Here is a 17,081-nt window from a genome sequence, read left to right as displayed (position 1 = left end):
CAAGCCCAGGTTCCTCAGGAGGCTGCAAACCACGGGCTCCAATCAAAGTCCAATGAAGGTCTTTGATGAGTCTCTGGGAGATGTTGGCTGTACAAAGATGAGCTGGGAAATTCTCTCTGAGTGCTGAAATCCTTCCCCTTTTAAGGGATTCAACTGATTGGCTAAAACGTCACTTATTGCTGACAGCAATCCCCTGGTCAATGTAGATGTAATCAGCCATCTATGCAGTAAACTCACTGTTGACTAAAGCCCATAGTTGCCTTTGTTAAAATTACAATTAGCCCATTGCTTGCTTGGCCAAACAGCAATTGGGCAAATTGCTTGGCCCAATTACCTGGCCACGTTGACACATTAGCCTAACCATCACCTATACTAAAGTCAAGTTTCCTTGTTGTGAGTTTTGTCTTCTATACTCTAAATATTTTGAAGTTAAGTTAAAAAATGATTTAGTTTAAGCTTAATATTTAAGATGCTGTTTCTCTTCCAACTGAAATAACTAATAGCTGTGAACCAAAAGTCTGACTTAGAAATCTTTTCCTTTACTCTGCGCTCCGAAACTGAAGTGTCAGAGTAAGGAGCTATAGTTGAATTTAATTTCACTCAAAAGAATAAATAATCATTTACACTGTTCTTGAATTCTGAGTTCACAAACATTAAATACCCCTTTGTACTTAGTTGACTTATCTTGGAATGTACTTTCATAAATATTTGATGAAGGAATGAGTTGCTTGCTCTGTATCACTGAGAGAATTATTTAACTTTTCTGTGCCTCAGTTTCTTCTTATGTACAATGGGAATATAATAGTACCAACTCCCCTGGGTCATTGGTAGAATTAAATAAATAGTGCATGGAAAGCCCCTTTCATTGCCTGGCACATAATAATCACGAAATAACTGTTAGCTGCTGCCTCTGTTATTTTTATCATTATCATCTTCAGCTTCATAATAGAAACAACTCTTACTTTATTCTAATATATTTCTTAGGTATGTGCCTGTCAAAGATCTATTGGGAATTTATAGGAAACTCTATGGCCGAGAAGTCATCACCCAAAGTACAATCGTTGACTGCTCATATCTTCAGTTCCTGGAAATGTAAGCATAGCCCAGGGGAAATTTTGCAGCTGATCTTATTGTGACTTTACTGGAGTCCTTTTCAGTGTCTCAGGCTGCTGAGAGTTTAAGATATATGGATTTTGCTCATTCAGTGGGAGTTACGTGGGAGTCAGTACATGCTGGGGAGGGCTTTTTCTTTATGACCTGCTTCATTTAGCTGTAGAAAGCACAACTTACGGCCAAATTATTGTTCGCATTGCAGGTATGGTGAGGTGTTGGCCGTCTCCAAGGTAAGGCCTTCCTTCTTTCAAAAGCTTTTGATTTAAAGGGTTGCACAGACACCGGCAGGGGACCTTGTTGATTTACTTTTCTTCCTCTCTGCTCTAGCTTTATCCTACTTATTCTAGAAAGTCCCCATTTTTGGTGGAACGATTCCAGGAGTATTTCCTCGGAGGCCTGGATGATATGGCCTACTGGTCCACTAAGATTTACCACCTAACAAGCTTCATGCTAGAGAATGGAACCAGGTGAGTGGTTGCTGTTTCTTACACCCATCACTCTGCCTTGCTACCCCCTTCTCCAACATCACTCCAAGATTTTTTCAACTGATTAAGTTAAAAAAAAAAAAATCTCATGATGTGCCGGACTGTCCTGATCTAGGAGTAAAAGAATGGAAATGTCAGGTCAAAATCCTGACAGGTTTTCACCGAGTTAGAATTGCTGATGTCGCTCCTGTTTTCGGGATAGAGAGGTAGATACTGCAAATTTTGTCATCCGCGAGAAACGGCTTAGGTGGGAATGGGCTGCCACAGCTGACCCTACGTTTGTTTCTCTGGGGAGAACGCCGGCGGTGGGCTTGGGCGCCAGCTCTCCAAGGCCGCGGGGTGGCGGCAGCCGGCGACCCCTCCCTTTGCCCCGACTCCCCTCCCAGGGTTGGGGTTTTCAAAGGGCACTTCACCTAAGACTACAAGGGCGGAAACAGAGTAGCCCGGATGCTCCTTCCCCCTCACACACACCCCCCGACATAAAGGCGGGGATGGATGTGTTTGTCACAATCTGAGCCTCGGGGGGCTTCTCTCCTCAGCGAGCTGAGGACGAGTGTCAGTCGGAGAGAATCCAGGTCGGGCTAGACTGGATTGTCACCTCCTCAAGCTGCGATCTGATCCTTAGTCTCTCACAGCAGCCACCCCAGGCCTTACAGGAACCAGGCTCCTCTCAGAACCCAAGTCTCAGCACATCCCTGAGGAGCAGCCCCTCCTCCACTGGTGAAGTGGGTGGGCAGGGCTGGGGTTGGGTGGGAAGCACCTGAGGCAGCATCTGATGCTGGGAAAGGGTGGGTGGAAGGTAAACAGCAGCCACAGCGGTGGAAAAGGTGGGCCAGAGTCCCAGGGGCAGTGCCTGGGGGCTGCTCTCGGGAAGGACCGAGGGAGGACTGGGAGTTTTTAAGTCCCAGCCGCCTAAGTAGGCTCTGGAATAGTGTTCCTCTGTCCTTACAAACATTGGCTGGTGTTCGAATACCGTTAAGCTTAATTACGTACTGTATTTAAAACAAAATGTCCTGGGAAGTGGATGTGGCTCGAGCAATTGGGCTCCTGCCTACCACATGGGAGGTCCCGGGTTCGGTTTCCGGTGCCCCCTGGAGAAGGCGAGTTGGTGCAAGGGGCAGACACCATGCAAAAGAGACACAAAGAGGAAAGACAATGAGAGGCAAAACAATCCAGGGAGCTTAGGCCGCTTAGGTGATTGAATATGTCTCTTCCCCATGGAAAGTCCCGGGTGTGGTTCCCGGTGCCTCCTACAGAGATGACGAGCAGATGCAGACAGCAACCCCCAACAACGAGGGGGAGGGGGATAAATAAATCAATCTTTAAAAAAAGCAAACACGAAATATCCTTTCATAAATTCTCCTTTAACGTGGTAAATGTTTTTTTCCAAGGTTTTTTTTTTTTGTAAATTTATTTTTAAAGGCGCTTTAGATTACATAACTGTTACATCAAAAATGTAAGGGAAACCTGATAAATATAAGGTTGCTTTTAAGACTTGGTGAATAACAATTTGGCATGGGTAAACAATCTAAAAGGAATGGCATTTTTAATAGTGAAATACACCTCAAATAGAATCTCCAAGCCCTCCTTCTGTGGCTGTGGTTTTTAGGTACAGGCCAGCACAGTTGTCGAGAGGGTGGGGCTTTGGAATTTGAGAGACTTGCCACTCACTGCTGAGTTATCTGGAGCAAGTTGCTAAACTGCCCTAAGCATTAGTTTCCTCATCTTTAAAATGTGTGTGGTAAAAATTCTGTCCCACGACAACTCAACCCTGTAGAGTTGTTGTGAGGAGTAAATGGCATCACATCAAGGCATAAGCACTAAGTGTTGGCTGCTAGTATTGTAATTATTACTAGAAGGAAGTCAAGTTTATATGGGGAGGATTAATAGCCCATGACTCTGTTAGAGTGTGTGACCTGCATTTATTTGCTCTAAAGAATCCATGTATAATGATCCTTAAATTGGAAAGCATTTTTTAATGTTTTTCTTTTTAATATTTTGTTATTCAGATAGCTAAGGAAAGCTGTGTTGCTGGCCTTTATCCTTTAATTAGAAGGAGGTACTTGGGAAGGAGCATATATCCTATCTCTTGATCTGGGTCCTAATTGAGCAAGGCAGAAAATTCCATGAACTGATTGCTTCTTTGCACACATAGGGAAAGATCTGTCACAATGGATGAAAACTTGTGGGAAATTTGGAGAAGGCGCCAAAGAAAGAGAACACAAATTCATGGTAGGAAGAAAAATAGAAATAGGTTCACATTACAAGCATTTCCCAACTCATTCCCAAGTTTCATTTATAAGTTCTTTGAAACTCATAGTGCGTTTCCCTAAAGAAACAGTCAAATAATGGTAGTGAAGTTTCCAGGCAGAACTCAACTCTATTTAACTCTAAATGTATCTGTAACGATGGCACTGCTGCTGTCAGGACGCCTTCTGAATCCTGGTGTGGGAGAAAGCTGGTTTCGGAGAGAGATTTTTCCTTGGCTCCAGGCTGGCCCCAGGAAAGATTTTCATGGGAACACTTTGTCTCCAGCTTCTTTCCGCTGCCTCTGCTGCATCCCTCTCCCGGCCCAGGGCTCCTGGCCTTCGCAGCCCCCGAGCCTCCGTCCGTGCCGTTCTTCCTCGCCTTAAAAGTCGTCTTCCTTCTAACATGCAGGCTCCCCAGCGTGCCCTCCGCTCCCTAATGCTTGGGTGAAAGCAGACTTAGGCGAAAGCCCCCGATGGAGAGAGTTCACGGCTCAGATGATCGCGGGCGTCCCTGGGCACACGTGGGCCGAGGGTGCCAGGCTGGGCGCCGGTCTCTGCCCCCGTCTCTGAGCCTGCGTGTGGGAGGCCTCCGTTACCAAGTCTCCAGCAGGATTTGGCCGCCAGGCTCTAGAAGGACTCGGGCCTCTGTGAGCCCTGAATGGATGGGAAACCAAGGCTCTGCGCTAAGCCTTTTTGCAGGGGTGATGCGCGCCGCCGGTTCTCCTTAAAAGCCGCGCTCGGAAAGGAGGTCGAGGAATGCCTAATTCGTTTGACTCTCTCCCCAGTGACTGCAGCCTGCCTGAGAACCCTCTGTTCATAGCGTGCGGAGGCCGGCAAAACAGCAGCCAGGGGTAAGTGGATCCCAGCGCTCCTTAGAAGGACAGCCGACCCCAGGCGGTCGCCTGCAGAGGCCGAGAGCAGGGGCATGCAGGCAGGCTGTGATGTGGCTCAAACTCCAGCTCTGCCGTTTACAACGCTGTGGTTTTTTTTTCTCCTCTGAGCTTACAGCTTCCTCCTTCTGTAAAATGGAGAAAAACACATGTGGGCATTACTCTCAGTGTGAGAACAGATATAAAGCAATTAATGTACAATAACTTGCTCACAAAATGGTAGTTAATATTATTATTGTTGTTTCTACTTATAAACTTTATTGAAATTTCAACCCTGAAAAGCCATTTAGCATTGAGAGAACAGCGACTTCTGAGGAAGAAGACCTCATTTGTATTATACAAGATTGCGTCCCCTGCTAGACTTGGGTACCTACCACAAATCATTCATTCATTCGTTCATTCATTCAAGAAATATTGGTTAACCATTAGGTGCCAGGAACTAAGACACTCGAGATACCATTGTGAACAAGACAAAAGAGTTCCTACTTCTCTAGAGTGTACTGCCTAGCAGATGAATCAGCACTGAAGAAAGATTTGTAAATTCTGTAATTGTTAGGAAGGAAAGGGCACTCTGGGGTTGTAATACAGAGTGCCCTAACCCGGCCACAGGAGAGCCTTCTGTGAGGAAGTGACGTTTAAACTGAGATATTAAGGATAAGAGTTAGAGACTCAAAAAAGAGGGACTTGCTGTGAAAGTTACTAGTGAGAGGGAGCTTAGAGCTTTGGAGAAACTATTTGCATTAAGTGTTCAGTTAAATCCTCATTATTTAATTTATTTGAATTAGGTCGATTTTTAAAATGCCTGCCTTTAGATTGGACTTGTAAACTCTAGATTGTCAGAATCTCTGTACCACTTGGTGTCTTTCATGGGTCGTGCATCATTTGTTTGTTGCCTGACTAACCTGTCATTTATTTCTGAAGACTGACTCTTCTAAGCATCTGGGTAAATTATTTGAATTTTAAAATGCATTTTTATTGTATAATGATTCTCACATATCTTTAAAGATACTGCATTCAGCCTGCTTACCAGTTTCTCAACCAGCTACATACTATATCTTGACCTTCTATGTAAAACATTGAAATATCTTAAATTTTCTTAGTAATCCAGGAGGAATTCAAACTTTTTAGTCCATTATAGAACTCTGAAGTGATAGGAAATATCATTTCCAAAAGATGGATCTTTCACTAAAAGATTTTGTGAAATCTCCTATGGAGGTTGTAATTTTTTTTTTCTGTGGTGGTTTTTCAGCTTTCAGATATTAAAATTTTTTTAACCTGTAATTGACACTGTAATCTCCAATTCAGCTGTTCAGGGGATTGATTGTTTTCTCAGTCATAACCATTTCATTGTTCTCTCTTTCCAACAGCTCAAAAGTGCAGAAAATTGGTTTTCATAGAAATTCGACCACATCCCTAACTAAAGATATGGAAAGAAATATAAACTATACAGAAAGAGGAGTGTTCTTTAGTGTGGATTCCTGGACCCAAGTAAGAATTTTCTGCTTTTAATGGAGAAAGAGGAAGCTGTTGCTTCTTGTGATACCTTGTTCTGTCCAACTCCTGGGGATTTAATCATCCATTGACAGTCACCCGGGCATGTGTCAGGCCAGTGGATGCTCTCGGTCTCCAAATCTGGCCGGTCCCAGAGATGCCCTGACGTGAGTCTGACCTCAGTGGCCTCTCGCGAGCCCAGCGGAGCCCACAGTAGCCCTGGGCACCCAGGCCAATCCTAGTAGGGCCCGAGTCCAAAGCGTGGCAGCCATACCGAAGGACAACGGCCAAGCTGCACGCTGAGTGACACCGTTAGATACGAAAGAGCATCTTTTAGGTGTAAGATGCTCGATTGATGCTCGATTGGGGGGAATATAACCTGGAAAGGAAATTTTTTCCTTGAAAAAATTTTCAGTCTTGCAGGGATGACAAGACAAATGCCCAAACTACATTCATTATGTGGCTAGATGCAACAAATACCTTGGTATATGCAAGGTGGGGGGACAGTTAGATAGGAGGAAGATCATTTCTACCTCTGAAAGGCTGCTGGAGAAGGCTTCTTGAAGCAAGTGGCACTCTACTTGGGACTTGAGCGATAGATAGGGTTCCAGCAGTCAGAGAGCATATTTTTGGTAGCGTGTTACGAAAGTTTCAGGATGTTTGGAAACCTGGGAGTTGTCTTGGTGGACTGGAGCACAAGACAAGGGGTGAGGAAGTACGGGGCTTGGGAAGGTAAGTAGGCGCTGGCTTGCAGATGCCAGGAGGAGGGTTTACAACGTGGCGAATGGCGTCTCGGGGACTTGGCACGGACCCAAGCAGGGCCAGCTTCACAGCGGGCAGCCTGTGCGGCCGCCCGGAGCCCGCACTCCAGGAGGGCCCTGCGCTTGGACGGATGCTGTTGTTCTCCTTCAAATTCGTAATAACTTTTGAGCAAGGGGCTCTGTGTTTTCAGTTAGCACCGGGCTCCACCAGTTGTGAGGAACCTCTATCAGGCGCCTGCTCCAGTCTCCTCTGCTTCTGGCTAAAGTGACTTCTTCTCAGCTTCCGTGTTCTGTCGATTTCTGCTTCGGGCTCCCGGGACCTTTTCTCAGCTTCTAGGTTCCTCTTTCTCTGCAGCTTTTTTCTCTGTCTGTGGCCAATGGCCCTTAACTGAAGTAATTTAATCCAAAGTTCCCACCTGCAATAGGTTTACAGATCAGGGATGGATTAGCCCCAAGGACATGATTTTCTAGGGTCCACAAATGACTCAAACCACCACACGGCGCATATTATTTTGTCTTGCAACTCTTTGTATCTGAGTCTGACTCCTTTGAAAGTTGTGTAAGGGAGGGGCTCTATGTGCCCAAGGCCTCATGGTGCCCGGCATACAGCAGGAGCTCACTAAATGCTGCCTGGATGAGCAAGCCAGCAAGAGCAGGGCACTCAGGTGTGCAGTGTGTGTCAGCCTGCCGGGATTTGAGTAGGGGAAACTGAGGCTCCTGCAGAGCTCTCCAGAGCCCCAGCTGCCCAGGCCGCCCCAAGGCCCTGAGCCACTTCTGTGCTGGGCAGGCCTGGGGCATCTTGTTTGGTCTCGTGTCACCCTTGGGTGTCCCCTGAACTTGGATGGATCTAGTGTGTGGCCAGAAATTGCTTTGGGCCACTCCAGTCTCCATTTGTGTATCTGCCATAATCACACTAAGAACAATTCAGCATCCCAAGCTGAAGGGCTCGTTGTCCGCCACATTCTCCAGCACCTGGCCTCCAGCCTCTGCAGACTGCTCTCATGCCTGCCTGGCTTCTTGGGACTTGGAGCAAATAATATAGTAGCCTCTCAATTTGGCTTTGGCTTCGAGGGTATTTTTGGCATTCTGGTATACTTCTGGTTCGTTAGTTTTGGGGAAGGGAAATACACACACACACAAATATAATCAGAGTTCTAAATTGAGCTGACTTCTCTTTTTAAAAATTTTTGTCCATACATATTTTTTTCAGTTAGGTTCTGCAAATTAGCACGGACCATCTGACTCGGTTGGCTCGGGTTAGGGCCCAGCTAATTGGCTTCCCGTGCTTGCCCCGTCCTGCTTGGCTGTGCTACACTGTCCCTTGGTAGATTGGGTGGTAGCGATTTCCCTCTCCTGACTGCATCTCCTAAGTATTGTGGCTTGTTGATAGTCAATGTTTTGTTTTTCAGCACATGGAGAAATTTATTTTCTTCACAAAGGTCCAGTATTTGGACAGGAAGCAGTAGCTCTGTTGGTTCTGCTACGTCTTTACCTGTCTGTACTTGTCCTTTTATTTCAGGACTCCTTATCATTTATGTACCAGACTTTGGAAAGGAACCTCTGGACAGTGTTTCCAGGCAGCTCCCACCAGCCACATAAGCACGTCTCCAGCCCCTCGGCGTCTTACTTCCTGTCACTTCCCTACACAAGACTTGGCTGGTAGGTAGGCGTGTATGCTGTTTGCGAACGTTTTCATCTCTGCCAGTCTCATTCCATCATCCAACAAATAAATAGTACCTGTTAGTCCTTATTTTCCAATCAGTTCATCATCCGCAAAACATTAATTTAGTGGTTAAATTATGCTAAGGATGAAACCATCTCCTTACAATTTGTCAAAAATATGTTTAAACCCAAGGAGGTTTCACTTTATTAAATAATCGCAACATTGAAGAATTATTTTATAGAATATAGTGTTTCAAATGCTCATGGAAATACTATTTCAGATTTTGGGGGGAGCTAATGACATTAGCAAGATGTAAGCAGGTTCCCCTGATGCCATAGGTAGCTCTTATATTTGAATATTCTGACTTCGTATGGTAAAAGCCTAGTACAGCATGATAATTTTGAAAAGAGACCAGGTTTCTTAAATCCAGGCCACACTGCATTTCCTTGGAGCAGTTCACTGAGAGCCCGTTCTGGGGCCATGAATGCTCTCAGCTCTAGCCAGGGGGAGTGGACGTGAAGGCTGTCTTTACTGGCCGTTCACTGTGAATGGCCCTTGTTGGCTCCCCTTCCCGAAAGATGCAAAACAAGGCCTGCTACTGGGCTCCGGGCCACCGGGGACGGCCTCCCTCCAGCAGCCCTGCCCAGAGTCCTTTCCCGGGCAGCGTCGAGCCCCAGCAGCGGGCAGAACCTGAGCTCGTCCGCTGGTGTGCCTGGCTCCGTGTGCCCGGAGTCCCACTGTTTAGAAACTGCTCCTCACTTTTTCGTCTGTTCTGCTGTCTGTTCTTTTTCTTCTTTATCCATTCATTCATTCATTCGTTGTGACATATATATATAACACAGAATTTCCCATTTTAACCATTTTAAGTATATACTTAATTGGTATTAATCACTCTTGCAAAGCTGTGCTACCGTTGCCACCATCCATTACAATGATTTGAGCAGATTGGAAAGGGACTTGTGCATTGGCTGGAATGGTTTGGCTGGGAGCGGCTTTCTTCTCTGTTCTCAGGCCCAGCCCGGCATTGGGCTGTGGCTGCCCCGGGATCGGCATGTGGGTCACGCTGCTCCGTGAGGATGCTTTTCATCCTGCGCAGGTTAGGTGACACGGAATTGCCCAGGGGCCTCGACTTGCCCGGCTTGTTTTCCTCTGAAAGTGAGACTGCACATTGCACAAGCGGAATACACCCTTAGAAGTCAGGGCGGAAAAACCAGCGAAAGTCGCAGCGCTGGATTCTAGAAAGGAAGGAAAGAAGCAAGGAGGGAGTTCTGCCGAGAGCGTCAGCTGGTACTGCAGGGGTCCCTCCTCTTCCCGACAGGACAATGGCCTCAGCGGACCTCAACCAGGACGGGCGCGGCGACCTCGTGGTGGGCGCGCCGGGCTACAGCCGCCCGGGCCACATTCAGATCGGGCGCGTGTACGTCCTCTACGGCGGCGACCTGGGCTTGCCCCTGGTCGACTTGGACCTGGACAAGGAGGCCGACAGGGTCCTGGAGGGCTCGCAGGTGAGGCGCCCATCGCGTGGCTTCTCTCCGAGGGGTCAGTCATCCCCTGTCCAGAATGATAGCCAGTAACAAGAATATGACGGTGATAGGGGCTGGTGCCTTACACGCGTGTCACACTTGCCATTTGTTGAAATGTTCATTTATCTCATTTTATCATGAAATCAGCGTGTTTAGTTTACCACCCTCACAAACACACGTGCTCTTCAGAACTGCTTTGAAGTCCAGTCAGGATGTGATTTCTTGATAATGCAAACCCTCCTTTCTATATAGAAACATTTTATTTTGCAAGAATGTTAGAAAAGGCACAGTGATATTACAGAGTTCTGGTATCTCTACCCCACACCCCATGTCGCCTAATATTAGCGTCTTCTGTAACTATGGTGTATTTGTAAAGGATAAGAAACCAACATTGGTACATTATTATTAAGCAAACGCCAGACTTGGTTCAGCTCCCATTCCTTTGTATTAAGGGGTTATTTATCACCGGGAAAATCCACAGTGGTTGTCCAACAGTCCCTCGTGTAGGCTGTGCATTGACTCCTCCTTGGAGTACTAGAAACCTGAGGGTACTGTACGCTTCAGAGGCACTGGTCCTCCCAAGAGCAAGAAGGAAGGGCGGCAAGAAGGCAGAGCCGCTAGCCGCCAGTGCATGTGGCACTGTGGGAGATGCTCTCCTGGCGCTGGATGCTCTGCCAGGCACCAATGGAGGAAACCTGGGCTTTGGGTGAGCTAGTGGTTCTTGTCCAGGGAAAGCCACTTAGCCTTTCCCTGTGAAGAGAAAATAATATGGCACACCTGAAATACTTAAATGTTTTTTGGGAAATAATTTCAAATTTATTGGACAGTTGCAAGAATAATACAAACCCCATACAGAGAACTCCAATACACCCCTACCCTCCCAGATACCCAGATCCACCAATTTTAACATTTGCCACCTTTCCCATATCATTCTATCAACCTATCATCTGTATGTCTGTCCATCCCTCTATCTCCATCTGTCATCTATTCATCTATCCATCTATCTTCTAAACATTTGAAAGCAGGTTGCACACATCATATTCTTTGGACACAATGCTTCCATATACATGTCCTATGAATAAGGATATTCACTTATAGAATCACCTTAAGTGCAGTTACTGAGTTCAAGAAATTTAACATTGATAGAGAGCGTACATTTTGTTGTCCAGTTTTTTCTTATATCCCAATAATGTCCTTTTGAGCCTTTTCCCCTTTATTCTTAGATCTCAACTAGTATCATGATTGTCGTCATTTCTTCAGTTTCTCTTTCTTTTTTTTAAACTATGGAAACATATATAAACATACATACAACATAAACCTTCCCATCTCTACCCTTCCCAAGTACAATATTCACATTGTCGCCGTACCCTCTCCACCATCCATTACTAAATCCTTCTTTCACCCCAAGCAGAGACCCTGTACCCAATCGCATTAGCTCTCCTATACCCCTGCCCCCTCATTCCCGGTAAGCTGTACTTTCCTTTCTGTCTCTATGAGCTTGCAGAATCTCTGATATTTTCTTTGTGGTTACCATGGGCTTAAATTCAACATCCTAAATCTGTAACCATCTTGTTTACTTTGATACCAACTGAACTTCAAAGTATACACACACTGTGTGTTCCTATTTCCCTCTGTCCCCTTCCTTTCTGTAGTTCTTGTCACAGATCACATATTTATACATTGAATCCAAAACCATTGACATTAAATTTTATGCATTTGCCTTTTGGAGCCTGTAGGGAATAAAAAGTGGAGTTACCAACAAAACATGCAATAGTACTGGTATTTATATTTACCCATGCCATCATCTTTACCAGAGACCTTCTTGTCTTCATGTGGCTTCAGGCAGTTGGCTGGTATCCTTTCCTTTCACCATGTAGAACTCCCCTTAGCATTTCTGGAGGGCTGGTCTAGTGGTGATGAAGTCCCTCAGCTTTTGTTTACCTGGCAATGTCTTAATTCCATCCTTTTTGTTTTGTTTTGTTTTTGTCCTGAGAGAAAGCAAGTGTATTAATGCTGGTGGAAGGACAGGAGAGGGGGTGTCTCAAATCTGCTTTCCCCGAACCAGGGGAACAGGAGTTTTTATGGATTCAAACAGGGAAGGGTAGAGTGTAACAAGTGTACACAAGGGTGAGCCTAGTTCTGCAATACCCATAAACAAGGGCAAGTTCAGTCTAGAACAGAGATTCTTAAAAAGGGGTCCATGAGCTTGAATTGAAATTCGAAAAACATTCTTGTGGGGATGTGTTGGTGTGGGTGTAATATATTTGTTAAATAATATACAGTTTAGTGTGGACTTAGTAAGGGATCTGTGGTTTTCACCAGACTTGCAAAGGGGTCCATGGAACAAAAAAATGTTAAGAACCCTTGCTCTAGAATAACCATCACAACCCTTAGGGGACTTTGCAAATATGTTTCCATCTTATGCCAAAAACAGTTTGAAATGCATTGGGCTATTTCAACAATTCTGTTCAGAATATCACAATCTCATTTTAGGTTCCACGTTAGCTATGCCACTTAAATAAGCTGACAAGTCAGGTTAAATTAGATAGTACTCCACAGAAATGTAAATAATTTTCTGACAAAATAAATTTCTTCTTCCTGGTCCCCGTAGTCCTTAAAGTTTTAAAATACTGATAATAGTACCTTTTTCCTTGCATCTTGATTCCCCGTAGTCTTTAGATTAGCCCCTTTTACCTTTTAATTGAAGTCTGATCCTAAAGCTTCTTTAATTGGAATGGACTTTTAGAATTAATGCTGTTTCTTCAGCACCCTTAGAGCTGGCTAATGGTAGCTCTGAATTCCAGGTCTCACGTAGGCCCTTAAAAATTCTAGGGAGGTATTAAGTTATACACAAAGAGTAAAGCTTCTGAGGACTTAGAAATAACCATTGGAGATCTAAGCTCAGGTATAAATATGACTGCTTCAAGAGCGTACAATCTAGGCCCTAAATTCCTTATGAGTATTTGAAATAAAGGTGTTTCTAGAGATCATTAACTATAGACCATAGTAAGAGTTTTGTTTCATTTTACTGTTATATTTTTACCAAGATTATGTTACCCAACAGGCAAAACATATAGACTCTTGCCTTGCTTTTCCTTTAAAGTTGCTTTTCTGTTGAAGATCCTTCCTTGGTTTTGAAAGGCATTTTTGCCATTTATAGAATTCTTGGTTGGCAGTTTTTTGCTTTCAGCACTTTAAATATGTCTTCCTACTGCTGTGTTGCCTCCATGGTTTCAATGAGAAAGTGGCACTTAATCTTATTGAGTCTCCCTTGTATGTGGCATGTTGCTTCTCTTGTGGCTTTCAGAATTATCTCTTTTATCTTTGGCATTCTACAGTTTGATTATAACATGGCATTGTGTGGGTCTATTTGGGTTTAGCCTGTTTGGAGTTTATTGCGCATCTTGGATGCATATATTCATGTCTTTTGTTAAATTTGGGAAGTTTTCAGTTATAATTTCTTTGAATGTTCTCTCTGCTCCTTTCTTTCTTCTCCTTCTGGAATTCCCACCATGCATGTACTGTTACCTCTGATGGCTTTTGTCACTTTTTGTCACTTTTCTTTCTGCTCCTCAGACTGTATGATTTCAATGGTCTTATCTCCAGATCCACTGATTCTTTCTTCTGCTAGCTCCAATCTACTATTGAACCCTTCTAGGAAATTTTTCCATGGTCTTTAGTTCTGTTTGTTTCCTTTTCATAATTTCCATGTCTCTATTGATATTCTTTCTGCATTCATCTGTTGTTTTCCTGATTGCCTTTAAGTTCTTTGTCCATGTTTTCCTTTAGCTCTTTGAGTATATTTAGGAACATTTTTAAAAAGTCTTTGTCTGGAATATCCCAGGTCTGGTCTTCCTCACTGATGGTTTCTTATGCTTTAACCTTCTCCTTTGCCTGGGAGCATCACTGCAATTTCCTTTGTATATTTTTTAGTCTTTTGTTGAAACCTGGACATTGGTATTTTAATATTATTGCTAGAATTTAGACTCTGAGCCATCTGTTCTGTAAATTTATATGCAGCTAGTGTTATGGCAGGGCTTTTCTTGAATGCCAGGACCTAACCAAAAAAAAAAAAAAAAAAAGGGAGAGAAAAAGAAAGCACTTTCCCCAGTCTTTGCAGATTGACCCTGTCAGGGCTTAGTGGTCCAAAGAGTTTACAGCACAGCTCCAAGCCACAGTGTGGGGCTTCCTGAGGCATGCATGTGTAGCCCTAGGAATTCTCCCATTTACACAGTTCTGAGTGTCCCCTCTTCCCTAGGAAGCAGTTTCCTGACTGTCCCAGGCACTGCACTGTCTGTCCTCCAGCCAACAGTCCCTTGTCCCCAGTAGCACAACTTGACTGCTCTCCAGCAGCCTCTGTAGGAGAGCTCCTTGAGCTGTCTTCTACTCACAGGGCAAGTTCTGGGATGGCAGGTCCCTCAAGCATGGGCCAGACATGCATGCTCCCAGTATGTGCACTAGGATTAATAATAAAATAATTAATTTCTTATTGATCCATTCCTTGCTCTGTGATTGCAGTCCTTTAACTGTTTTCTGGAGCTTTGAGAAAGATGTTTCTGCCAGTTCTTGCTAGCCCTGAAGCTTCTCACTCTGCCATCTTGTTCCATGCCTCTGAAAATAACTTCTAAAAATGAAAAGCAGAATGGTGTATGGTCTAGTTTCAGCTCTGATGAAAGAAGCCCTGGATCTGAGAAGTGTGAGTAAGTGGAATGGCCACTGTGTGAGGTCACAAGGTCCCAGACGAGAAAGTTCCAAAACAAATCCACATGCTTCTGGTGTTTCTTACTTCTTCACAAAGCCATTCCTTCCTCCTGGCTGCTGTGAGACATCTCACCATCTGGGCTCATGTAGCCTGGGAATAACAGGCAGCTGATCCTCGTAGATGAACCGTCAAAGAGCACTTGGTTACCTGTACTTAAGGTGGTGACATAAGTGAATATCCAACTTAGGAAATGCACATGGAAGTATTGTGTGTTCATGGAGCATGATGCCCACAACCTACACGCAAATGTTTAGAACACTGACAGATCGATAGTTAGATGGATGGACAGATAAAAAATATAACAAATTTGGTAAAATGTTAAAGTTGGTGCATCTGGGTGGCAGGTATGCTGGAGTTCTCTATATGGGTTTTGTATTATGGTTTCAAAATAAAGAGATTTGAAATGATTTCAAAATAAGTTTAAGCAAGAGAAAAACAAAAAGACCACTTGGGGTGAGGAAGGAGGTGTCCCCATGTCCTCCTCCCACCAGTGGCTTTTAACATTTGGAGGATGGTCAGATGAAGGCACACATCTGGGATGGAATCCTGCACTCCAGCCCTGGTCTTGCCACTAACCTTCCTGTGTCCTGGTCTGTAGGCTCACGTGCTAGTCGACTTAGGAAATTTTGGGCTCCCCTAGGAACCCACAGGAAGGCTTGAAGGTGCAGCTGGTGGTGATGAAATGAACCCGTCCTCAGAAGATTACTTGTCAGTCTCCACCCTGTCCAACGTGCTTTGGGTCCCCAAGCAGCCCGTCTTGTTTATCAAGTTCCTACCTTGTAGCAAGGGGCAGAGTTCGTAGATGCCATTGCACATGGGTGTAGATAGATGAGCTAATAAAAAATAGCTGCATGTACTGGGACATGAGTGTGATGTGGCAAGCGTCACCTTGTGAAAGACTCCTCATTGTTGTACAAGTTGTAAAAGAACAGGAGTACCAAATGACCTTCTTTTAGGTCTAGGCTGAGTCCAGGCAACAGGAGAACAGAGATTTAGGAAATCCACCGTGAAAGAAAATTGTCCCTAGGTGGATGGAGTTTTCCATCTGTTAAATAAGGCTAATAGCAGTACTTACCGTAATCCATGTCAAGTGCTTAGAACAACGCCCTCAGCAGCACCATGCAATAACACTTTCTGCTGCAATGGAAAGGCTCTGTATTTGTGCTGTCCAAGATGGTAGCCACTATACCACATTGGCTATAAAAACATTTGAAATGTGGCTAGTGCAATGGAGGGACTGGCTGGATTTGAAATGTTATTTAATGTCAATTAAATCTGAACCTAATAGCCACATGGCTGGTGGCTACCATATTGGACAGTGTGGTTCTAGAACACATTGAATCCTCAACCAAAGCTAGCTGCTGCCACTGCTGTTACAATTTGGATGCTTTCTAAGAGGAATCTGGTGCTGAATGTTGGGTACAGTTAAACACCAGACTATTTTCTAAAAACCTAGAACTCCTAAGACCTGACCCACTCCTTTCTGGCACCTCATTGTCCCCTTAAGGCAGACAGAAGGGCTGGAAATGCCCTTTGGGTGGTACCGTCCACTGGTGTGTCACCGGGCTGTTCCAGGTTGCTGTGGTTTTGTCCCTCAGCTCTAGGTGATGGGGTGGGGTCACTGGCCCTCTCCATTCCTCTCCTGGGCAGACTCTTCCTTTGTGCTCTGCTGAAGGCCGTGGCATAGCCGGGGGAGGTAACTCATGCCTCTTCAGCCCTCAGGTCGGTTTGGTTCAGCCGTGGCCGTCTTGGACTTTAACAGGGATGGCGTGCCTGACCTGGCCGTGGGGGCCCCCTCGGTGGGCTCCGAGCAGCTCACGTACAAGGTAAGGCTGGTGTGTGTGCATGGGGGGGGGGCGGTGTTTCCCTGCTGCTGGGTGAATGGGGTGAGAGCGGGGCACTGAGGGGAGGCCAGTGCTGGAAGAGCTTCTGGAGAACAGTGGTCCTTGGCATGACCGGGCTTACCCAGCAGCACCTGTTCCTGCTTCACTGGCCTTGTCTTGGTCTCAGTTTCCCAGTTCCACCAGTTTATATTATTTGGCCCTCTCCCCCCCACCATGATGCTGAGTTTGAGTTAAGCAGACGGAAAGTAATACGTGGCTTCCTGTCATCACAGCAGAGGTGACCTTCCTGGACCTTTTCAT

The 17,081-nt window shown here is 45.1% G+C and overlaps 1 protein-coding gene across 5 annotated transcripts in view; it reads left to right on the top strand.

Moving 5' to 3' along the window:
• The window catches only part of GPLD1 (glycosylphosphatidylinositol specific phospholipase D1), a 69,085-nt gene that overhangs the window by 33,987 nt on the left and 18,017 nt on the right, over positions 1-17,081 (top strand). For all 5 annotated transcript variants that reach the window (XM_058285313.1, XM_058285312.1, XM_058285311.1 and 2 more), the window contains 8 exons: positions 985-1,092; positions 1,316-1,343; positions 1,441-1,580; positions 4,633-4,698; positions 6,105-6,225; positions 8,509-8,648; positions 9,971-10,157; positions 16,653-16,763. In XM_058285313.1, the coding sequence (XP_058141296.1) occupies positions 985-1,092; positions 1,316-1,343; positions 1,441-1,580; positions 4,633-4,698; positions 6,105-6,225; positions 8,509-8,648; positions 9,971-10,157; positions 16,653-16,763 (901 nt within the window). The remainder of the gene's footprint in view (positions 1-984; positions 1,093-1,315; positions 1,344-1,440; positions 1,581-4,632; positions 4,699-6,104; positions 6,226-8,508; positions 8,649-9,970; positions 10,158-16,652; positions 16,764-17,081) is intronic.

This window comes from Dasypus novemcinctus, chromosome 22 (genome assembly GCF_030445035.2).
Source record: "Dasypus novemcinctus isolate mDasNov1 chromosome 22, mDasNov1.1.hap2, whole genome shotgun sequence".
Classification (NCBI taxonomy): Eukaryota; Metazoa; Chordata; class Mammalia; order Cingulata; family Dasypodidae; genus Dasypus; species Dasypus novemcinctus.
The sequence above is the reverse complement of the archived record's forward strand: the minus strand, read 5'-3'. Positions and strand labels throughout refer to the sequence as shown.